Here is a 23,886-nt window from a genome sequence, read left to right as displayed (position 1 = left end):
CTGTAGTCTTTTTATTATTGTCTTAAACAGAACCACTTTTAATAAAAGTGCCACGTCTGAAGAATGTGCTCAGGGAAGTGACTACTCACCCAGCCCCCCGCCACCACCACCACCCCCCTCTATATTTTTGCACCCAAATGAGCATTGCCTAAGTAACTTGCAAAAAGATAACCTGAATTTCAAATACAGCTTGTGGGGGCCAGACCATCTGGTCCCTACAGACATATCTGTGACCCTTCACTGATTTTTTTCTCACCTGATCTGCTCTAGATTGCTTTCTTTCAGCATCAGAATCTCTAAGAATAGAAAAAAGCTTTCTTACTTATAATTAGAATGTTCCACTGGAAGTCTGGGCCGGGCATGTGAAGTTGGCGCAAAGGCAGGCTGTTAAATATCCCCAGCTATTGGCATTCAGGAGCTCTAAGCTGCACTTTAGTAATGAAAATTAAGCCTACGTGGGATTCTGGAAGAACAGGCACATAAGAGGAGGAAGCATGTCCATGAGCGTAGCTGCTAGTCTAAAGACAGATTTCTTAAAAAAATAAATGGCAGCTCTGAATTCCTAAATGGAATATTGTCATTAAGAACTAAGAGAAACATACCGGTAGCAGCATGCAGAGATTGGTTGGGGTACACATCATGGGCCTGCAATCAAAGGTAATTTGGGACTGGGGCATGACCTTTCCTGGGAATTCAATTCCAGTTTGCATCTCTCAGATTCAACTACCAGATAAGAGGAAGCAAGCTTTAGCCACTCTTCTGTCTCACCAAGAAGGAGACCAATACCAGGGTGATCACATTTCACCATTGGCTGCCCCGCTCCCCTTCCCTCATTTTCAACAGATTCAGCAACTCTCTGCACCTTCCTGTGCTCTCTCACCTCTGTTTCTCATAGTGGGTGCTCAGCAGCTTGGCTGCTCTCACCCTAGTTTCTATTCGCTTCCCTGAAATGTGCATTTTAACTATGCCCAGACGAGTCAGAGCATTGCCTAGATTTCTGACTCCTCTGCGCTCCCTCACTTATCTTTTCTGCCTGCCTACATACCTGCCTTTCTGACCCTTTGCTCCACCTCTGATCATTTATCATTTCCTGCACTTTTCTGATCAATTACCCAAACATCTGCCAAAGAGTTTGATCTGGACAAGGGCTGTCTTCTGGTTTGCCCTTTGGATCTCATGTTTATCACCCCCTCCCCTCTGCTTGGTTACATATTTCTGCTAGTTTGACATCCAAAGGTGCCACCTCTGTTAACTAGGTGCTTATTGGAGCCCTTTTCCCTACAAATTTTCCAGGGGGAAAAAAAAAAAGACATCTAAGCTTGGACCTGAAGGAGTAAGATAATCAGATGAAAATGCCACAGACCCAAGGAGACAGAGACAGGAAATGAAGACTTTTCCCACTGACAAAGTAGCGTGTGAGAATGTGAAGGGCAAGAGGGCACATGACCTGTTTCAGACATTCAGAACCGAATGTCTAGTATAGCTGGAATATAAAGTAGAAGAGGAACGTGAGAGATGAGGCTGAAGTGGTTGGCAGAGGCCCAGTTATGAAGGTCTAGCTGACCATGTTATAAACTTTAAAATATATCATTGAGCACTGAGGAACCATTGAAATATTTAAAGCCAGGAAAGTAACGTAATCAGATTTGTGTGTTAGAAAGCTCAGGACCTGTGTGAGAGGATGATTGGAATGGAGCAAGATAGTAGGCAGGGAAACTAGTTGAAGATTTTTGTAGAACTCTGCAAGTCCTTCTAGATTCGGGGATTTTCCTCTCCTTTGATATCCAAATCTAAATGAAATAAAATGAACTCCCATCCCATGTAACCCAGAATAAGGTTACATTTTCCTGGTAGTGCCACTTCTAGCTGTGAATTCCTGCTTCTGACTCAGTTCTTAATCTCTTCTTTCCCCTTCAGCTCCCATAGCTGATGCTCTTTCCATACAGTCCTTTGCCCGAGTTAGTACCTCATCTTTCATTTCAGGAAAAACTAACACAAGGTTGTTTAGTGTAATAGACTTGTACTTAAGTTTGAAGGGTGGAAGGAAGAAGAATTATCACAAAGAACAAGAAGCAATTTAACATTTTGTTTTATTTTAATTTTTATCAGCTATTATAATAAATATCTTTACTGTCTTCTTTCACCTTAAGCCTCAGCCCGCTGCCTTTTCTGGAGCCCACTCTAGTTTTGGAGGATTCTCTTTCTCCTTTGATTTCTCTGTTCCCTCCATCCCACACCTCCTCCTTTTTAAGTCATCAGCAGGCAACTCAAAATTAATTTATGGTCCAAAATAATTTTGTTTCCTTTTGTCTCAGCTTTCCCTTGCTGCACAATACCCAGGCCTTGTCTTTCATAACTAAAAGCACCATTACTCTAATTATCTAAATGAATGAACCATCTATCCCAGATCTATACTTTTAGCAACTCAAAGAACAAAGACAAAAGCCGTGGATGGAGAGATTTGTTCCATCTGTGTTCCTCCTTTTCTCTTTTTTCTGCTCTTCTATGGATTAATCCAGTTTTTTTTTTCTATTTCCTTTGTTAGCTTATAAGCTATGAGTCTTTGTTTTGTTATTTTAGTGATTGCTTTAGTTTATTTTATACATTTACATTTTTTATATATCACAATCTACAGTAATAATCGTATCACTTTTACATATAGTATAAGAACCTTACAATAGTATTCTTTCATTTCTTGTTGGCCTTTGTGCTATTTATTGTTACACATACTTTTACATACATTATAAATCCCACTGTACATTATTATTATTTTACTTTAAATAGGTAATCATATTGTAAAGATTTTTTTAAGTAAGAAACAGTTCTTTTGTATTTACTCTCTTATGCTACCATTTCTGGTATTATTCATTCTTTTGTGTGAAACCAATTATGTCATCATCTCTCTGCCTGAAGGACTTTCTTTAACATTTCTTATGGTTTATTGGAGTGAGTTCTTTCAGTTTTTGTATCTCTGAAGAGGTTTGGGGGGGGGAGTTGCCTTTGTTTTTGAAATATACTTTTGTTGAATTTAGAATTCTTGGTTGACCTTTGTTTGACACTTCAAAGTTGTTGCTCCATTGTCTTCTGGTTCGCATTGTTTCTGATGATGTCTGCTATAATTCTTATCTTTGGTCTCTTGTACGTGTCTTTTTCCCATGAATGCTTTTTAAGTTTTTCAGTTTATTGTTGGTTTTAAGCAATTTGATTATGCTGTGCTTGGTGAGATTTTCTTTATGCCTCTTGTGCTTGGGGTTCACTGAGCTTCTTGGATATGTAGGTTTATATTTTTCATCAACTCTGAATTTTTTCTGTCATCCTTTATATATATTTTCTGTCACCGCTCCTTACAGGTTAGACATATATTAATCCTCTTGAAGTTTTCCCACAGTCCCACAGATTACTGATGCTTTTTAAAAAAATCTTTCAGCCTGTGTGTGTGTGTGTGTGTGTGTGTGTGTGTGTGTGTGTGGTTATTTTTGATAAATTCTAAAACTATTTTTAAGTCAGTTGATCTTTTCATTTACAGTGTCTAATCTATTTTTAATCCATCCCACGTATTTTTCATCTCAGACATTATGTTATTTCTAGAGGTTCAATATGAGTCTTTGCTTTACATCTTCATTGTCTTTGCTTTACATACTCGGTATTTTCTCTGCCTTCCTGAACATATGAAATATAATTATAATCACAAGCTCTTGCTTGTGAATTCAGCTGCCTTGGCCTGTCTGGACTCTCAGCTCCATCACCTCAACTCAGGGGGATCACTGGGCTCTGTCCAATCTGCCCCTCTCTGTACTGTGGCCCAGAAACTCTCTCCAGACAGGAAGCTGGGAGCAAGCCTAGGACTCACAACATTTGTTTCCCTTTCAGGAATCACTGTTCTGTACTACATGATGTGTAATGTCTGAAAACTGTTATTTCATATATTTTGTCTTTTGTTTAGTTGTTTTAAGCAGTATGGTATATCTACTCTACCTTAGCTGGCAGTGGAAATCTAAAATGTATCTTGAATCCATGTACATCTTATCATCTCTACAGCCTTCTCCATCATTCTCTCTCTCCTGGCCTGAGAGATCCTTTCTGGCCTACCCATCACCTTAGTACCTCTCTTGGTCCATTTTCTACTTAATAGCCCAAATGGTCTTCTCAAAGTGTAATTAGATTATGATACTTGTCCACTAAAACTCTTTAGTAGCATTTTAATGCACTTATAATAAAATCCAGATGTCTTACTTTGGTTTTCAGTGTTCTGCATGATCTGGTTCCTGCCTCTCTCTCCAAACTTTTCTCTTTGTTTTGTACACTTTAGCTACACTGTTTTTCCCCATTTCCCTAAATATTGCAATCTGTTTCTACCTCAGAGTCTTTCTTTATGCTACCAGGCAGCAGCTCCTAGCCATTGCACCAGGGAACCTATAGCAAATCCTTTCCCATGGTTAGATTTCACCCAAACCAAGTCAGTTACTTAGCCTTCCCATAGAATTCTTTGCATGTGGGGTGGGTGGCATCCTGGATCCTGGACCATATTCCTATCTTTTGAAGTTTTTCTTACTGATTGACTGCTTAGATAATGCTTAGGATTCATTGAGGGCTTCCACTGAACCCTAAAACCAAGCACGTTGTCTGGCGCGCCTTCATTTAGATGCTTCTTCAGACCACAATTTAAATATCAAGTTGTTAGGAAGACTTCTCAGAGTCTCCTCAACTCAAAAAGGTCCCCCTGTTATTTTTTATCTTAATACCCTATTTCTTTCCTTAGTAATAATTACAATCATTTCTAAATTTTTTTTTGTCATCCTCCCCACTAAATTAAATATTCTATGAGGGCAAGAACAATATCTATCTTTTACACTATTCTCATTCTCACATACTAAGTATTTAATAACATTTGTTGAATGAAAAGGTAGTAGAGGATGTGGTTCAGAGAGGGAATTTTTTTTAGCATAAAACAGGCTTAAGCATTTCAGGAACTGTGTTAGTCTCTCGGTCCCATATTGATGTAAGAATTTTCTTAGATACATGGCTCTAGTTCTTGGTCATTCAGTTCACCCCAGGAAGGGGAGAGCATGGTTGTGAACACAGCATCCTTGAATCTCAGAAGTATAAAGTGCTCTAGAGACAATCTGCTCTCTAGTCCAACAGATGAGGATGATTGTCTGACTTCTGCTTAAATAATCTTAATGACAGGTTGTTCACTATCGCCTTTGGCAGTTGATTTCACTGTTGGACACTTCTGATTGCTAAAATGCCTCTTTTTGAGCTGAAATCTTCTTATATCTCCTGCCCCTTGTTCTACTCTCTGCCTTCCAAAAGAACAGATCTACGTCCAGCCCTCCTCCCTTCCCATCACTGCCTTTAGAGTCTTTGTCTTCCCTGACTTTTCTGCAGACTATACAGTCCCAAGGTTTTCCTTTGCCTCACCACCATTCCCTCCACTGAGAACTCTAGTTTTTAAGGTCAGCCTTGCAATGCAATACTCAGAAAAGATCTGCCTCTTACTAAAAATAAATGCATAAGGGCAAGGTCCTTATCTGTCTGTTTACCTCTGCATACCCCATACCTAGCATAATGGCTTATATTCAAAGGGTACTCAACAAATTTTTGTTGAGTGAATGAATGAGCTTTCTCTCATGCCGATTGTTCTCATGTCTCCAGCATATCAGCAGCAACTTCAGTTTACATTATGAGGTTAAGGGTTTTCATCTTCATTTTATAGATAAGCAAACTGAATCCCAGGGCGGGGGAAAAGTAGTGATCATTGACTAATTATTGTGCTAGAATTAAAACTCAAGTTTTCCAACTCCAACCTCTGATCTCCGGGCCAGCGGTGTCAAAGTTTGTTTTTAGAAGTAGAACTCCTTTTTTGCAAAGGTAAGATTATATGAAACTCTGGTATATAAATGTTAAAACCAGAGCTGTTTTGATAGAAACTGGGATGAGACCCAGAGCCCTACTCACTTGGTCTCCCTCTGTGGAACACAGCAGTTTTCTACCCTGAAGTTTTCTACCTCCCAAAGGCAGTCAAGGCCTCGTGGATCAGCTGTAAGCAGACTAAGACCTCCCAGAAACCTTTGTCTTGGGGAATAGTCTAGCCCGGTCTTTGGAACCGCACTCAGACTCAATGGACTCAACTTGGGTGCTTCATTTTCCCACTGCATCTCATTAGGATAAGATTGATGATCTTGCCTAGTCCAGGTGCCACCAGTCCAGATTTTCAGACCCCTCAACTCACAATCCAGATCTCAGTTACCATCCTTAGCATTGCTGAGAGGAAGAGACACTTAACTGATTTGCATCCGCATCTGGTGATCCCTAGGCATTGTCGTCATACTTATTCTTCACATCTGTTAGCTCATGTGAGGCAGGTAGTACTATCCCCAAACTTCACTATATAAGCAAACTTTTCCTAGAATAGCTGTGTTTAAAGGTTCTCCTTATCCAGAAAAAGCATAAGACATCCAGACCAGAAGAAATCTCAAAGACCATCTAGTTTAAGAGGAAGAGTCTCTAAGGAGATCCAAGTCCAAAGAATGGCATTGGGCTTGACTAAGACTATCTAGTGAGAGCCAGAGCCATGACTGGTACACAGGCCTCCTGAGACCCAGCTCAGGGCTTTGTATTTTGCTGCCTTTTGCTCCATCCAAACAGGTACCTGGGAGCCAACACCCTGGCAATCCTTCCAAGCTAGTCCCTGCTCTAACTCTGGTTTTACTCTTTTCCAGGTGAAACCTTTGTCTTGGGGAATAGTCTAGCCCGGTCTTTGGAACCACACTCAGACTCAATGGACTCCACCTTGAACCCCACCAACCTTGTCAGCACCTCCCAAAATCTTCGAACCCCTGGGTACCGGCCTTTGCTTCCATCCTATGGCCTCCCACTGAGCACTGCCTCAGCTGTGCGTAGGCTGTGCTCCAGGGGTAAGCTTATCAGAGTTCTGGCTCTCCTGCCCTCCTTTACTCTTTCTTTCCTGAGCTCTGGAAGCCAGAAATTACTTAGCTCTGTTGTTCTCTGCCTGGTTGTTGGACTGGGATCTGAGCTTCCTATTGTGCCTAGCTAGTTACCTGAGAGGCAACTGAAGTTCTGGAGTTGGCTTGAGAATAATAGACACTAAGAGCTGAAGACCTAGAGCCAAAGGGACGGGGAAGGATTAATTCATTTCTTCATTAGCCATTTATTTGAACGTCATCTATATTGCATCATGGGGATGCGAAACTCAATCACATTTGTCCTCGAGGAGCTCAAAGTCTTGTGGGACAGACAAACAGATAATTATAGAACAGCATCTTGAATGAAGTTATAGGGATATGCTTTGATGGTATTAAAACTGCAAAAAGGGATACCTAACACAAGCTAGGTGTCCAGGGGCAGCTTCCTTGAGGAAATGCTGCCCTGTCTGAGACTTGAAAGGGTGACTGTTTGAACGACCATATCAGGAATAGCAAGGGAGAGAGAGCTTTCCAGGAAGAGAGTACAGCATGAACAAGGGCAAAGAGATAAGAACTGGCACAGATTGTACCAGGAACTACATGCCGTTTGCTGTTGCTGAAACAAAAAGTAATACTGGGACTTCAAAGAGAAAAGGTCAGGGGTTATAGCATAGAGAACCGTAAATGCTTTAAAGAGGTTGGAGTTGCTCTTACAGGCAATGCGAAGCTTTGAAGGCTTTTAATTAGAGGCAAGCCCTAAAAAGTTTTGTGTTTTCAGTAGATCATTGACTACTGAGTTGAGGATGTATTTGAGGGAAGACAGGACTAGAGAGAGCAGTTATATGGTTACTAGCATGGGCCGGACCAAAAGTGATAAAGGCCTGGATTAGGCTGTGGTAGAAGTTTATAAAAGAGAGAATAGATTTGAAAACTATTCATGAGTTAAATTCAGTCAGATTTGAGGATCGTGAGGAAGAAGGGAATGGGAAGTCTGCAAAGTTTCTAGGTGGGGTGGCTGGATAGATAGATGGTGGTACCTAGAAGAGAAAGAAGGGTAGGGGGCCCATGGGTCATCTAGGCGATATCCAGCAGGTGGTGGCTATACAAGTCTGATTCTCAGGGAAGAGCACTGAGCTGAAGATAAGTAATTGGGAGTCATCAACATACAGATGGTAGCTGAAGCTGTAGGGTAAATAACATCCACTTCCCAGGAGTATGTATAGAATGAAAAGAACAGTTGATCAAAGATGGAGTCCTGGGGACCAACAAGTTTAGGAGATGGGAACAGGAAGAGGATCCCACCAAGGGAGTGGTGAAATAGAAAAACAGAATTTGATATTGTGGTGGCCAGGAGTACAGAGAGTGTTTTAAGGAAAGCACAGCACAACAAAGGTTTGGAAAATAATAGGACTGAGAAATATCTACTGGATGTGGTGATTAAGTAGGTAATTGGTGATCTTAGCAAGAACAGCATCATTGGTGGTGGAGAGTGGTGAGGGCAGATTATAGTGAGTGGGGATATGAAGGAGAGTTTGATGAGAAGAAAGATGATAACCTTGAAAAGGTCTAGAGTGGGAGCAGCTGGGCATGTTTATCAGCAGATAATTTGAGCCCTCCAAGAAGAAGAAATTAAAAATACAGGCAAGAGGAGAAAGTAAGGCCTTGAGGGTGGTAGGAGGGATTAGGGATCAAGAGCTCAGACAGACGGATCAGTCTTAAACCAGAAGGAGGCACACCTTGTCCTCTGAGACTGGAGGGAAGATTGACCTGGCCATGAGTGAATGGAGGACAGAGTGGGGAAGGGCTTAAGAGTTCTGAAAGATTGGTCCTAAAGAAGACAGGAGGAACTGGATCAATGGGAAGAGAATGATTTGCAGGAAACACAAAGGCCCAGCTATGCTTGGAGATTAGTTGCCGTTTTGCAAAAACTGTGGTTTTCTTCTGTGGTTCTTAGAAACCTAGATGTGAGGTAAGAAACCACAGTTTGAGAATTAAGGTTTTATGTTGAGCTGGAAGGAGAAGAGGGGGCAGGTAGCAGGAGTGCATAATAAAGGAATCGTTGGAACTGGAGGGAGAGTAGTTTAGATCATCAGCTCTGGAGCTGGCAGGGTGGACAGGCAAAGCTGAAAGGAGGCTGAAGGATGGGAGAAACTAAGTTGGATGTGCTGAAGATCTTTGTGATATAATGATTATAGTGGACATAAGTCCCAAGAGAGTTGGACAGACAGGAGGCTGGAGTCAAAAAGTATTTAAAATTCTGAAGTAGGTTTGTTGCAAGTGATGGCAAGAACCAGACAGTAGCCTTGGCAGTAGGTATTTGAAGTACAGCAGAGGTGAAAGTTACTGTAGGAGGCAAGGTGCTTGACTGGATTGCCTCCAAGGATTAGGGCCGGAATTGGGGTGGAACAGAAGGCAATGAGCTAAATACCAAAAAGCCTTCATTTACGAGGGGTAGAAACCCAGAGACCTACAGATGGAAGTGATCAGGAAGAGCAAATGGTCAGGTACATGTTTGGCCTCTGAAGAACATGAGCTTTCACAGAAGGATGGCCTAAAAGTGCAATGGGGAGACAGGAAAATGCCACCTCCCCAGCTTGGCCTCCCCAAGCCCGGGGATGTATGGGGTGTGCAAGAATAAGAAGACTCCATTAGCAAGGCCTGCAGTGGAAAGAAGTGACCTCAGAGGAGAGTTTTCAGGAAGGCTGAGATAGGAGAAGAAGCCTGGGATGCCCTTCCCCCACCCCTAACCCCAGCAAGGCAGCAAAGTGGAGTCTGAGGAGCTCTGAAGTAGAGGTAGAGCTGAAAGTTGATCCTTGCCTTGAGATTTGGGTAAATCACCTGACCTCTCACATCTTCATGTTCTTCGTGTACAAAATGGAGATGGTGATATCGACCTGGTCTTTTCACAGGAGTGTGAAAAGGATCAGATGGAAACAGGGATATGGGATCATTTTGAAAACTAACTCATCCCCCAGGTATGAGGGCATTACTATTATTGTGATCTTCCCCAAGGCCCTGTTTTTGTTAGGAGTGTCTCACACCACACTGGCTGGCCTCAGATGTCACTGTTGTTCCTCAGGCATCTCCACTCTTCCTTTGGGATACATTGTGAGTCTGTCAGCCGGGTCATATTCTAGATCTCGTCTGACCCTCCTAAGGCTATGCAAGGATTTCGTTTGGTTGGCCCTAGAATTGGTTCTCTAGAAGAATTTAATAGATGCCGAGTCTATCCCCTCTCTTATTTCATTAATCCAGGATGACTGGGCATCAGTTTGTTAGTCTGGCCGCTGTGGATGTACCCACCAGCTGTACCCATTGAGTAGAGGGGAAGAACCCTAGTCTGTCTGCAGAAATGGGACTAGAAAAAAAACAAAGACAGGGCATTAACTTGTCCCCTTCCAAGGCGTGTTGTCTTGAGCAAGTCACTTCACTTCTCTGGGCCACAGTTCCCTCATCTCTAAGCTGAAGAAGGTGAAACTTCCTTCAAGGGTTGTTTTGAGAGTCAAATGAGCTGATGATAGTAGGTGTTCCTTATAATGTTCATATATCAGACCACTCTTCACCCTGTTCCCCACTACCACATAGGGCATGCCAGTCATCTTTTGTCTGGACTAGTAGCCTCATTTTCAACTGGTCTCCCTTGCTTCTGCCCTTGACCCCAAAGTCTTTTATTAACACAGACTGTGAGAATGGTCCTTTTACTTATAAGTTGGTTCATGTCATTCCTCTGCTCAAGACCTACCTGTATCACTCAGAAAAGCCAATAATCTTTCAGTGACATACAAGGTCCTCTACTAGTAATCTCCACCCCCACATCCCCTGCCCCATCACACACAGACACACCTCTCAGATGTTATTTTCTACCACTTCTCATTCACTCAGTTCTGGCACATTGGCCTCCCTACTAAACCTTAAATGTGCCTATCACTTTTCTGCCTCAAGGTCTTTGCTCAAATGTCTTCATCTCAGTGGAGAGTATATTCTAATGGGAAGAGGATGACAGACAGATAAACACACATATAATATTATACATGTGAATATATGTGTGTGTGTATGATTCCTTGCTTCCCTGGGTAGAAGAATTAGCTAAGATGGTCCAAGGACACATTCATACATATATCTTCTTTCTGCTCTCAGTAATCTCTGCAGTTGGTTTCTCTCTTAGCATCACAGTGGACTTTTAGGCAGGGAGAAGTGGCTGGCTCACGGAGCCCTCTCCAACTTCCTGTCTATTACCACCTCTAAAAAGCCATTGGAATTTCTACAGCTCTAATCACCTCTGCTTGCTCCAGCACACTTCTCCCCTGGTCTGCTCAGTGCCCAACCACAAGCTTGAGAGGTAATATGATAGAGTCTCTTCCCCAGGAAACAGGGGCTGGGCAAACTGGGCTTCGACTTTTAGACCTGGGACCCAGAATACAAGAAAGTGGTAAGAAATTTTTAGCCTTCGCAAGAGGTAGTTGAAGAGTAGGTTCCTTCTACTTTCACAGGTGTGTTTCAGCTCTGTCACTTAGTTGTGTGACTGGGCATCTCCTGGGTGGAGAGGATACAGATATGAGCAAGGCAAGGTCCCTGTCTGGAGACAAAGTCTGGCAGGGGAGACAGAAAAATATACAAGTAACATATATGGTCATTTATTCATTTAACAATCATGTTCGAACACCTGTGGCAAACCAGGCACCTATTTATGTGTTGGGGTCTGTAAAAGGAAAACACTCTCCTCCTGTGTGTGTCTCTTACTCTCAGTTCAGCACTCCTTCACTTTTGACACCAGCCCTGTGGGATCTCCCACAGGGGTGGTAAAAGCAATTCTATGACACCAGCTGGGTATCCCATAATTTAGCTCGATTCTGAAACTATCTACACTATCTGGAGATAGTATCAGATCCCACCGGTTAAGGGTTCAGTCCCACAAGACTGCCACCATACTTTCCCCCCACACTTCAGATGCCAGTCAAAAGTCCAGGTTGTTAGTGACTGACTACTGTAAATTGGCAGTTCCCACCAGCCCCTCCTCTGGTTCGATTAATTTGCTAGAGCAGCTCACAGAACTCAGGAAAACTTTACTTACTAGATTACTGATTTTTTGTAAAAGGATACGACTCAGGAACAGCCAGGTGGAAGAGATGCATAGGGCAAGGTATGGAGGAAGGGGTGTGGAGCTTCCATGCACTCTCTGGGCACACCACCCTCCCAGCACCTCCATGTGTTCACTAGCCTGGAAGCTCTCCAAACCCCATCCTTCTGTGTTTTACTGAGGCTTCATTACATAGGCAAGAGTGATTAAATCATTAACAGCCTCTCCCTTCCTAGGAGGTTGGGAGGTAGAACTGAAAGGTCCAGTTCTTTTGTTATGAATAACAAAAGACATTCTTTTGTTATGATTAACAAAAGACAACACCTTTATTTTTCTTGCCACTTAGGAAATTCCAAGGTTTTTAAGAGTTCTGTGCCAGAAATGAGGATGTATGTTTTTTATTATAAATCACAATAGCAGTGACCAAAATAGAAGACAGATAATAAATGTAAATGCATAAAATTATTTTAGGTAGTCATATGTGCTAGGAAAGAAAAAAACTAGAGTAATTGGATTGAGAATGACTATGTGGGAAGTTGAATACTCTTACTAAGAGATCAGGGGAGGCCTGTCTGAGGAATCCACATTTGAGATGAAACCCAAATGCTGAGAAGGAATTGAGTGTGCAAAGATCTGGAAAAAGAACATTCCAGACAGAGGAAATTGCAGGTCGAAGAATAAAAGCCTAGCCTAGTCAAGTAGTGGAAAGAAAGCTAGCATGTCTGGATCATGGTGAGTAAAAGATGGGGTGGAAGGCAGTGATACGATTTCAAAGGTAGAAGGGGTCAGATGATGGAGTACCTTCAACACCATGGTAAGGAGTTGAGATTTTATTTTGTGTACAATGGGAGGCCATTGCATTGAATTTTTAGGGGAATTTTTAGGGATTAACATGATGCAATTACTTTTTTAAGGTTGCTTTGACTGCTTTATAGGGAATAGACTATTAGAGAGTTATGACGGGGGAAAGTGTGTAGAGATTGAACTGTAACTGAGAGATACATGAAATGCTTTGTGAGACCAATTTTTTCAGTTTTAAACCAGAAAAGTTTCTTAAAAGAGCTGGTCCTCGAAGCCAACTCTTGCTTAGCTAAGTTGGAGTATGTACAAGAAGAGGAGAAAGTGAAGGTAGAGAAGGGGAACGTTCCAGGCAGAGGGGATGAAACATGCCAGAGATCTGTGGCAGGTTGATGATCAAAACACAGAGATCACAAAGCCCGCAGAGGAAATGGAAGGAACCATTTTTGAGCCAAGATGGAGATAAAAAGCTCTAAGCAGAGCACTAAATTAACTTTGAGATTCCTGGTAGCCAAAGCAAAGATTTTCTTCCTCCGTGCATTAGGCTGTAGTGAGATCAACTATTCTTCAGGTCTTGAAAGAGGCCCAAGGTATTATCCACCGTTTTTTTTCTCCCCAGGCCCCAAGAATTGGGCTGTAATCTTACCCAGTTTCCAAGGTCTCTCTAGAAATGGTCCCCAGAACCAAGGTAAAAGCAGTCTCCCAGACCAGCCCTCTCCCCCACCACCCACCACTGAACCCAAGTAATCCCCTTACCTCATTGTTACCCCTGACTCCCGTCCAGGATGAATCACAGCCTCAATGTAAAATTGCTTCTGACCATTTTCAAAACCATGTCTGCCCTTAAAGAACAAAGATTTGACTTAAGAGTCTCAGCCCCTCAGGCCCTTTGTGGAAAACCCTCCTCTTCCTTCACTGCCTCGGTTCTCCCTCTGCCTCGGTTTCCCCGCTGCCTCGGGTCCCCTGCTCTGGCAAGGCAGTGAGCTTCACCCATAGGGCCTTTCAGGACATGCCAAGGAAAGTGGTGAGTAGTTACAAACCAGTCCCCTCCCGTGATGGCAGGTGCCCTTCTGTCCTGCAGGGACGGACCGATACCTCGAAAACCGGGATGCCTCTCGACTGAGTGGCCGGGACCCCTCCTCATGGACAGTCGAGGACGTGATGCAGTTTGTCCGGGAAGCTGATCCTCAGTTGGGACCCCACGCAGACCTCTTTCGTAAACACGTAGGTGCCCCTGCCTGATCTCTCCCATGTTCACTGGGAATCTTGCTCTGTGACTCTTGTAGACTCTTAAAGGGCATGGACTATATATTTGTTCCAGGTTTTTTGAAACTGAGCACAGGAGATCATACAGACTTAGAGACAGAATCCTGGGGCTAAAACAGCCCTCACTGGGCTCTGAGTCCAGCTCACTCCTTGAGTTTAGGATCTGATTCGGCCACATTCCCTCTGGGTATGTGCCCTGTGTGCTCGGTCTCAGGGACAGGCTCTCTTTTCCTAGGAGCACTTGTCTCCCATCTGCCTGCCTTGGCCTGAGAATCAGGGGCCTCAGCCCATTGAAGAGTCCCTTGCCAAGTGGCCCCCAACGTTCCACTCTCATCAGTCCCCCATCCTCTCCTAGCCCCTCTAACATCTCTTCAAGTGACCATTTGGCTCTGTGGCCAGGGACGACTCCTGATCCTCTTGCAGTGACCATACTCCTGTTTTGGGGCTCAAACCCATTTCCCCATAGCCCCTGCTGCTTGGTGCTATTCTGCCCTTTGGGTACTCAGAATAGATCTGCTACCTTCCATTGGTCATTTAAATCTCTCATGCCGGGCGGGTTTGGAGGGTGCTCTTAGATCAGACCCGAAGGTCGTCTCAGAGCTGCTCAGGAAGTGCCTGCTTTGTGCCTAGCTCACACAGAGGGTCCCTGCCACTCAGGAAGGAAGAGGACTCACTGAGTAACAGTTGAGAGTCGTTATGAAAATAAGCTGAGAGAAGTGACAAGTTCACTGCCTGAGGAGGCTTCCTGGAAGAGATTGAGTTGAGCTGGATTTCAGAGGTTTGGGAGGGTGTGGAGACTGCCTCGGGCAGCAGAGAAGGGAAGTTGGTACAAATCAGTGGAGAGCTTAGTTAGTGGTGGTTTCAGCAGTAGATGTTTTGGGGAAGGGATGGTTGGAGATGGTGGGGAGAGCAGGCAGGCTTTAGTGTCACAGCGGGTTCACTGGACTAGCATTTCCTGGGTGGTCTTTAATCAAAACCTGGGGTGGTCAGGCCCGCCAGGCCTCTGAGGGCTCCTCCTGCCACTCCCACACAGGAGATTGACGGCAAGGCCCTGCTTCTGCTGCGCAGCGACGTGATGATGAAGTACATGGGCCTGAAGCTGGGGCCCGCACTCAAGCTCTCCTACCACATTGACCGGCTGAAGCAGGGCAAGTTCTGAACAGGGAGATGCAGCTGAGACAGCTGGAGGGTGGAGCAGATGGGGCCAGCATTCTTCTCCCAGGAGGGAGGACCATCAGCCCACTCCCAGGTGCCTCAGTGGGGTTCAGGGCCGCCACTACCCACTCCTGCCATGATATGTCCTTCCATGAAGGACCGAGGAGGGGAGACCAGGGCTGGCGCTGCTCTTCCCCTCAGCCCTGCCTCTGCTTTGAGGTCCCATGTATTTATTTCCCAAGCCTGGCCAGCCTCTCATCAGGAGTTTAGACTGAACACCTTCTAAGCAATGGAGGAAGGGGCCAACCTGAAGACTCAGAAGATGGGGCCCTGAATTAATGCTCATGCCCAGTCCCCTCACCACCTGCAGGGCCTGACGTAGCACCCATTGCCCCACAGCTCCTGCCTTCTCTTCACAAGATCCCCAGGCTCCGAGCTCATGATGTAGACCTCTACCTTTTTTTAAAAAAAAAAAAAAAGATCTTTTCTTATTGTTAATTTATTGTTTCTGGCACCCGGACAAGCCCTCCAGTTCCCACTCCTCTCCCTCCAGACTTGGAGTTTCAAGAGGAGAGAGACTACCCTGCCCTGGTCCCAGAGAAGCGTGGCCCCTTTACAGAGGACATTACCCCAGGGCACTTTCTCTTTGGGATGGACAGACCCAGAAAGCCTTGACCACATTACTCCACATGGGAGGAGAGGGTCCTTGTTACCTTCCCCTCTCTTCCTCCACTGGGCCCTTTGCAGCTTCAGCCTCCTCTGCGAGAATGAGAGTCCTCTGCCCCGCACTGTCCTCATACAGTTCCTTGCTCTGGCCAGAACTGCTGTGGAAGAAGGTTGGGCCCAACGATTTTAGGCCAAGAAGGCCCTAAGGTGGGTGGGAGGCAAGGGTCTCCAGGCTGGAATCTGGCTGCACCTTCTTCACTGTCCACGTGCTTCCTTTGTAAGCAGGTCAGCAGCATAGCTGCCCCGCTGCCGTCTGGACTTATTTTATGTCGATTCGTTTATAAATAAAAAACAATATAGATGCCAGTGTCCTTTTAATCAATCAACAGCCAAATCACTGTGCCTCCCCTTCTCTTGGTACTAGTTTTTTCATATATAAAATGAGGAAACTTGGACAAGATGATCCCTAAGAGTTTTTCTAATCGCAGCAATCCATAAAGAATGGGCTATCTGCCAGATGCCCGCCGGGTCCCCAGCATTTTATAGCCGCTCAGGACTGAGTCCATTCTCTGCCCTCAAAGGGCTTCGCACTGGTACAGCTAAACACACGAGCCCAAGCAGGAAGAACAGTTAGGATCAGCAGCTCCAAGGAGCCTCGAGGGCTGGGTTCATCCTTATCCTCGTGGAATGAGGAGAGATGCGGGCTGGCCCAGCCAGGGGCCAGGTACTTAAAAGTCCAAGGCCACACATCCTTGTTTCTCATGGGGTCGCAGAATAAGGTGTAGCGGGCAGCAGGGTAGTGCAGTATAACTTGATAGTAACTAACACTTTCACATCACTTACTGTGTGCCCCACAAACTGCTCTACATGAATTAGGATGATCCCATTTAATCTTCACAACAAACCCATCTTATAGATGAGAAAAGTTCAGATCCCATAGCCAGAAAGTACCAAGGTAGGCATTCAAAGCCAAGTAATTTGACTCTGGGGCCAAGGCTGAGGTTCCAGCCAGTCCAGCTATTTGCTATGACACTTTATGTCAGCCTTTTCCTTCCTTTTGGTCCATCTGGCTCCGAGGGGTTTGGATGAAGCGATTTCTGAGGGCCCCGCCAGCTCTCACAAGTGACTACTTCTGATATCATGGTTAACTTAGATGCTTTTTCCACCTGGCCACCGCAAGGTTTATGATCTCCATGAAGCAGTTAGGGTCAGGGCTGCCAAACCAGAACAGGCCCTGGTTTCCCACAGACTCCTGGACTTTGGGTCTGGTAGGCTGCGCTGTTCATTCCGGATACTCTCAAAAAGGGCCTTGACCTATTTTTCTGGGCTCTTCTGGACAGCAGCCTCTGTCTCTGGCAGAGAAGGGCATGGCATCAGAGGGATCCCTGGAACCAACTGTATGCATTCTGATCCATCCTGGCAGTAGCTAGGCCCTGTCAGTGCTCAGCGGAGCCTGGGATTGGTGACTGAAAGGGGTGAGGTGGGTACTTGCTGCACCGAGGGACCTGCGTGGGCACTAGTGCCTAGAGAGACATTAGAGAGAGAAAGTACATCTTCAGCCTCGTGGTTCTGGGAGCTGCCCAGAAGAAGCCCAGGGACAAGCTGGTGTGTACCTGTTTACTGTGGAGTGGGGAATGGGGGAAGCATTCTCCTGATTGACTTCCCAACCCTGCCTGCTTGAGTGCTGAAGGCTGACCCAGGAGGCATTGTTGGCTCTCATGAGATCACAGAGGTAGTAGTTACACAGGCCCCGCCCACTTCCTACAGCCCTGGTTCTCACCGCCACTCCATGCCAAGCCCCTGAGTGCCCTTGGGAGCTGCTGGCCAGGGGTCAGGGTGCTGTGGAAGCTCAGGGCTGGCACCTCCCATATCCCCCAGGAACCATCAGGATATGAGGGTCATAGGCCTCCTTTTTCCTCCTATACCTCTTTGCCCTGAATGCCACCACCCCAGCCAAGGTGGCCCCCAGGCCCTGACTGCCTCAAGGATCCAATCTGAAAAGATGCAGGCTGATGGTACTTGCCGCACAGACTGGAGGCTGGGGCTGTGGGGGTAAGTGGAGGAGGGGCTGATGTGTGTCACACAGGGGTCCTGATTTTCTTGGCCCACCTCATTCATTCAGTTGACCAACACCAGGAGCGAGGCCCCTGGCCTGGTGGAAGGCGGGATGGGGGTATGTAGGGCCCTAGTTCTGCCCCTCGTTCTGCCCCTCCTCACTTCTCTCTGAACTAAAAACAGAAGACTAGATTAGGAGTTCTTAAGGAGGGTCCGCAAACCTCCTTAAATTATATGCAAAGTCCATTTTTCTTTCATCAGTGTGCCCAAAGCATAAGAAACTCTGCTCTAAAACCCTTGAACCAGCCCTGCCTGTTTGAGAACCTCTGCTGGGCTCACACCAGGTTCAGACCAGGCAAGGAAAAGCAGCAGCAGGGCCACAGCCACCCCTCGGACTTCTGGGTTAAAGCTTCCTCCAAAGGACCTTGAAAATGCTTCTCTGGTGCCTGGAGGCAGCAGTAATCTCTGGTGGGCAGGCAGCAGTAAACTCTGCTGGCACCTAGGAGGCCCCAAGCCTATAGATCAGAGAGAGAAGACAGGACCCCTGGGCCAATGAAAGGATATGGGGGCCCCTCAGAGACCCGAGTCCCGGTGTCCTCTGCCCCTCTTTGGGCGTATGCCCTCAGTCTTCCCTTCCGTGGAATGGAGGGGCAGGCTCACATGCTCTGTTCTCTGGCTCAGCCCTGTCTGACTCTCGTCTTTCCTGTCCTAGGCCTGGGATGGGTGGCAGGCCCGTTCCTGCTTGCCCTCTGCCCGCCCTCTCTCTCTCTGGCCCTGCCCAGCCCCTGCCAATCTGTGAACCTCCCAGGAGTCTTGGCAGCCCTTGAGTCCCCTGGGAGGCCCTGGGCTAAGCTGAGAGCCCAGGGCCCTGGGAAGAACAGCCAGCAGTAAGGAATCCTGGAAGCCCTTCTGAGGGAGACCCCTCTAGAGACCCCCAGGAAGAGAGCAGCACAAACACAGGTGCAGGAGCCCCACATGGAGCCCCCAGGCAAGCAGCCCCTGCCAGAGCTCCCCGCAGAAGAGTCCATGCCTGAGGACTCAGGCCTTGAGGCGGCTCCTAGCACACATGTTCTCTACGTGGGCAACCTGAACCCCCAGTTCTCTGTGCCAGTGCTCACCTGCCTGCTGCGAGACACCCTGGAGCGGCTAGAGCTGCCAGTGGCACGGGAGCACGTCGAGGTCGTGAGGCGGCCACGCAAGGCCTATGCGCTGGTGCAAGTGGCCACCCACAAGGACACCCTAACCTCCCTTCCCTGGCGCCTGCAAACTGCCTTGGCAGAGCACCAGATCCTCAAGGAGCTGGTGGCCCGCGGGAAAGAGCTGGTGTTGGGTGAGGGCCGGGTGCCCACAAACCGCAGAGAGGTAAGTGAGGCTTCCCCAAGGCCACTAGGGCTCGCAGGCTCTGCACCCCAGGGGCAGAGCGGGGCTGAAAGGTTAACTTCAATGGGGGACGGGAGGGAATAGTCAGCTCACGGAGGCTGTGCAGGTCACTCCATGAGACCAATCATCTTGGTTTATCATTTTAGGGGTGGAAACGCCATAATGTTTAAATTGTCACAGAACTAAACAGCTCTGTAACGTACATTTTAAGACCTGCGAGCCTGATTTCATATTTGTGTGAGTTTTCTCACATTTCTGTCTTCTTTGAGAGCTACAGGACTACTAGAAAAATGCCCCTCGTGGCCATGTCCCAGCCTACACTGAGCTCTCAGCCCTGGGAGCCGCTTCTAGAGCCTGGAAGGCAGCAGAGAACTCAGTAGGAGGGGAGTGATAATCTGAGTTACGCCTGGGGTCAGTGAGGAGGATAGTGGGACAGGGAGAGCCTGGAGGCAGGGGCACCCCAGACCAGGAAAATGGCCATGAGTTCATGACCAGAGCCCCCAAACAGAGCAGAAATCATGGAAGGGGACTCAGGAGGGCCCAAGGAAAGTTGAGATTCAGGACTGGCCAATGGTCGAGAAAGTGATCAAGGGTTTCAGGAAGATTAAGAAGGGGGTGGGGTCTCTGGGAGCCTCTCTCAGTTCAGAGACCTGAAGCTCTGTCACATGGCACCTCAGGACACTGAGGTATCTCCTGCAATGATGCAGTCCTGGGACTCACAGGCCTAACCACAGCCCAAGTGGAAAGAGATTGGCCCACAGGTGTCCCAGTGCCTGGCCTCGGGAAGTGGAGCTCTTACCTGTCGTGCATCCCACAGTCCAGAGGGCAGCCCAGGCAGAAAGGAGCAGTGGCTGGTCTGAACTGCTGACACTAGCGGGGTTTCCTGCACTGGCTGCAGGACCGAGTAGAATTAGACCCTTCTGTCTGGGAGAAGACATGGGGTTGCCTGAGTGCGCTGGGCCCCGGGGGGCAGAGGTGGAAGTTCTGGCAGCCCGTCTTTCTCAATGTCCTGGTCGGGATTCCTGACTTTTGCCCCACCCCAGCAGGAGGAGGACAGCGGCCCGAGTTCTGGCCAGAGCCCAGGCCCCAGCCCAGGCCCCAGCCCAGGCCCCAGCCCGGGCCCCAGCCCAGGCCCCAGCCCAGGCCCCAGCTCAGGCTGCGGCCTCCCACTGGCCAGACTCACCAACACACCACCTGCTTGGGCCCCAGGGCAGCCCAGCTACCAGCAGCGACCCAGTGGCACATGCTCGGACAGTGCCATCGTGTACCAGGAGATCCGGGGCCAGGAGCGGCTCTTCCAGGGTGCCTTCCTGGGCAGCGAGACACGTAACGTGGAGTTCAAGCGGGGTGGTGGCGAGTACCTGAGCCTGGCCTTCAAGCACCACGTGCGGCGCTACGTGTGTGCCTTTCTCAACAGCGAGGGCGGCAGCCTGTTCGTGGGCGTCGAGGACAGCGGCCTGGTGCAGGGCATCCACTGCAGCCACCGAGATGAGGACCGCGTGCGCCTGCTGGTGGACTCCATCCTGCAGAGCTTTAGGCCCCAGGTCTTCCCCAACGCCTACACACTCACCTTCATCCCCGTGGTCAGCACCTCCACCAACACGCCCCTCAAGGTGAGCTGCAGGACAGGAAGGCCTCCAGGGCTGTCGTGTTGTCCATCATGTATTCACTCTACATGTGATGGCCCACATCTACTCTGAGCAGTGCTGGGCGGGGGCGGGGGTGGGGTGTGTGTGTGAAGAGGCATCAAGGAAATGGGTGACTGGAGAAGATGCTGGAAACAGCCCTGCCCCAGCCTCACCAGGCTGCCCCCAGGAGCCAGTGAACTAGGAGCAAGTAAGGCAGGATTGAGGCTGGAAGCTGTCCAGTGCAGTGTCCACCAGAACTGCTGTTGCCCCTGCCCAGGTGATCCGCCTGAGCGTGCACACCCCCAAAGCCCAGGCTGAGCTACAGCTCTACGAGACAGACCAAGGGGAGGTGTTCCTGCGGCGTGACGGGAGCATCCAGGGCCCACTGGCCGTCCACGCCATCCAGGAGTGGTGCAGGCAGGTAAGTGCAGAGGCTGGGCAGGCAGGATAGGGGGCCAAGCTAGCCCTGGGCCACTTGACCACTCACTGAGCAGTCCTGGGCAAGCCCTCAGGTTTCCCCTGGTGCTCCACTGCCCCATGAAATAACCCCACTACCTCCTGTATTCCACTGCTGTGTGGCTGCAGGAGCCAGGAGAGTAGAATATTGAGAACTTTTAAGACAACCACACGGACTATATACTGCATCTTTGGAGAGGCCTTCAAGATGGGGGCCAGTGAGTGCTGGACACTGTCCCAATGAAAAGCTTTTTCAAGAGGAGGTATCAGGTAGCAGAAAAGCAGAGGAGGCCAATGGGCTGACAGAGAGAGAGAGGGAAGGACGTGGTGGGAAGGATGCCTCTGAGCCTAACCCTGGTACTCGAGGAGGCTGCTCTGGGATGCGGGCCTGACCTGAGGGTCAGGTAGCTTCCCTTGAGATCCCAGGGCTGACTGGGTCAGGGGTGGCTGCATGGCCAGGGGACCTGGCTTCTCCACCTAACAGTGCCAGTACAGTGTCCAGTGGCCTCGAGCAGCCCCCACCCCCACCCGGGCCTCGCCTTCCTCCATTAGTTCAAACCTCGGTAGAGGGTGCGTGTCTGAGATGATGTCAGCTTCGACATGTTTCTATGATGTCCCCTCAGAAGTGGACGGCAGAGCTGAGCAAGCTGGAGGAGAGGATAAAGGTGTTGACGGTGGAGAAGGAGCAGCTCCAGAAGCAGCTGCGGCAGCAGAGGCCTGTCTCCTGCACCTGCTGTGTCCTGTGATGGCCCCAGCGGGCAGTGAGGGCAGCAAGCGGAAGCTGGCGCTCTACCTGGGAGATGCAGGGATCTCCTATTTGAGCCAAAGTCCTCCCAATAAAACTCATCTGGCTGCTCAGAAGCGGATGGGAGCACCATGCTTCCTGACTCCTGCTGCGACACTGCACACACGGGCTGATCCCCACGTGGCTTCAATCCTGAGCAGCCCCCGGTCTGTGTAGCTAAGAAATTGCTCATAGCACCATCCGCAAGGGATCTCACCTTCAGAAAGAACTTGTAAAAAGTTGGCCGGAGTTATCCTAGGGCTGAGCTAAAGGGGAGACTGTCCCTCACCCTAAAACGCTCGTTTTGCCCAGGCTGAAGTCAATGACTCCAGTTGGCTAGACAGGGCCAGAAAGGAATATGTCATCTTGGGACAGCCGCTCGGCAGATGGCAAGGCACATCCGGTAACTGTGGGTACACAGCGAACGGGCTACCTTGCAGCCGCCACCCCTGGCTTGTTGGAACTTGTGATTGTCACAGCTCTTCAATAAATTACATGGACCAGGGACAGGAATAGTTATTTCTAGGACATTTGGCCAGCCACCTGGGTCAAGTCCCATACCCGGCGCCCCTCTGTCCGAGCCGAGCCAGCCCTGGGCTCCTACCACACAGAGCTGATGGGGAAGGAACCCAGATCGTCGGGTCTCAGCTCTGCCTTAAAGGCTAGGTACCGCGGGGCAAAGTGCTACACCTCTCTGCTTCTGTCTCTTCATCTGCAAGACAGTGGCAATGCACTTTGTCATCATTAGGCTGGTACCGTGTCGCTCCAGCACACATCAGCACCTGCACAGAAAGGGTCTGACTTCTATTCCAAGCACCCTCCAGCCTTTGGAGAGGAGCCCTGCTCAGCCATCTCCCCTACTACCTCCACCAGCAGAGCCAAAGACTCTATAAAGCCAGTGTCTGATCAGGACAAGCCTGGCTCAAAGCCCTTCCTGAGCTCCCCATTTTATCAAGAGCAAAGCCCAAACTGTGGTCTACACAATACTCCATGACCTGATGCATCTGCCCTCAACTCCTCTTGCCCCTTGCTCATACATTCCAGCTACACTGACCAACTTGTTTCATGAGCACACGTGCCTCAGGGCCTTTGCACTGGCTGCTTTCCCCGCCTGGAATGTTCCTCCCCCACATAGCTGCTTAACTCCTGTTTCCTTTCCACCTTCAAGTGGACAGGAAAAGAAATTTTCTACTCACCCTATTTAAAATTATAACCCCCTCCCCAGCACTGCCATTACCCCCTCTCCTGCTTGCATGCTAGATGCTAGCCCAAGCATCATAATCCTCAGAAATGCTCTTATTGGGAAATAGCTGGTTCTACAAAGGCAGCATGAAGCCATGTGTGGTTGAGCTGCTCCAGACTGCTATGAATCTGCCCCGATCACCTAGGTTGATGTGAAGGACACTAGAGTAACTTTGCCAGGTTTTCTCCCCAAGAAGCCTCTGGGTACTGGTCAGTGGTACCGGGTATGGAAGGCCACCCTCTTGTACAATCTCAACTTCAGCCCTCATTCCCCATACAGTCTCATCTGCCACGGCCAGGGTGGCAGGGTGGGTCAGGCTTTGCAAGCCCTGGAAAGGCATTTGGGGTTCCTTTTCTGGAAAAGTTATGTAAGTAGCCAGCACGTTAACTGGTCATTTGAAGCACCCCTAAAAGCAGAGGCGGGAACATCTAACCACTGTGAGGCTTTTGCAA

The 23,886-nt window shown here is 48.1% G+C and overlaps 2 protein-coding genes across 18 annotated transcripts in view; both read left to right on the top strand.

The window, feature by feature from the left end:
- Nucleotides 1-15,731, top strand: part of SCMH1 (Scm polycomb group protein homolog 1) — a 141,420-nt gene extending 125,689 nt beyond the window's left edge. For 10 of the 16 annotated variants that reach the window (XM_039876697.1, XM_039876703.1, XM_039876702.1 and 7 more), the window contains 4 exons: nt 6,723-6,917; nt 13,421-13,489; nt 13,883-14,025; nt 15,101-15,731. In XM_039876697.1, coding sequence (XP_039732631.1) covers nt 6,723-6,917; nt 13,421-13,489; nt 13,883-14,025; nt 15,101-15,226 — 533 coding nt within the window. In that variant the 3' untranslated portion in view covers nt 15,227-15,731. Of the gene's footprint in view, nt 1-552; nt 2,440-6,064; nt 6,133-6,722; nt 6,918-13,420; nt 13,490-13,882; nt 14,026-15,100 lie in introns of those variants that run through there. The other 6 variants (XM_039876706.1, XM_039876692.1, XR_005655839.1 and 3 more) reach the window with 5 other exon arrangements.
- A 662-nt stretch (nt 15,732-16,393) lies between these two features.
- Nucleotides 16,394-22,689, top strand: SLFNL1 (schlafen like 1). 2 transcript variants are annotated; one of them, XM_039876712.1, is made up of 4 exons: nt 16,394-19,305; nt 20,367-20,936; nt 21,229-21,372; nt 22,031-22,689. In XM_039876712.1, exons 1-4 carry the CDS (start codon nt 18,919-18,921, stop codon nt 22,151-22,153), a joined length of 1,224 nt encoding a protein of 407 aa, XP_039732646.1. In that variant the 5' UTR covers nt 16,394-18,918; the 3' UTR covers nt 22,154-22,689. The 2 variants fall into 2 exon arrangements, with proteins under 2 accessions (XP_039732646.1, XP_039732647.1); XM_039876713.1 differs by lacking the exon at nt 21,229-21,372.
- Nucleotides 22,690-23,886: the final 1,197 nt, after the last annotated feature.

The sequence above is a fragment of the Pteropus medius genome, unplaced genomic scaffold (genome assembly GCF_902729225.1).
Source record: "Pteropus medius unplaced genomic scaffold, Ma_sr-lr_union100, whole genome shotgun sequence".
In the NCBI taxonomy this organism is placed as follows: domain Eukaryota; kingdom Metazoa; phylum Chordata; class Mammalia; order Chiroptera; family Pteropodidae; genus Pteropus; species Pteropus medius.
This window is presented reverse-complemented; position numbering and strand designations above follow the sequence as displayed.

What these genes read in the sequence shown, in the direction of transcription:
- SLFNL1 (XM_039876712.1), top strand. Translation starts at nt 18,919, where the DNA reads ATGGAGCCCCCAGGCAAGCAGCCCCTGCCAGAGCTCCCCGCAGAAGAG. An exon ending in TGCCCACAAACCGCAGAGAG is followed by an intron (nt 19,306 to 20,366) that starts GTAAGTGAGGCT and finishes GCCCCACCCCAG; the next exon opens with CAGGAGGAGGACAGCGGCCC. An exon ending in TCCAGGAGTGGTGCAGGCAG is followed by an intron (nt 21,373 to 22,030) that starts GTAAGTGCAGAG and finishes ATGTCCCCTCAG; the next exon opens with AAGTGGACGGCAGAGCTGAG.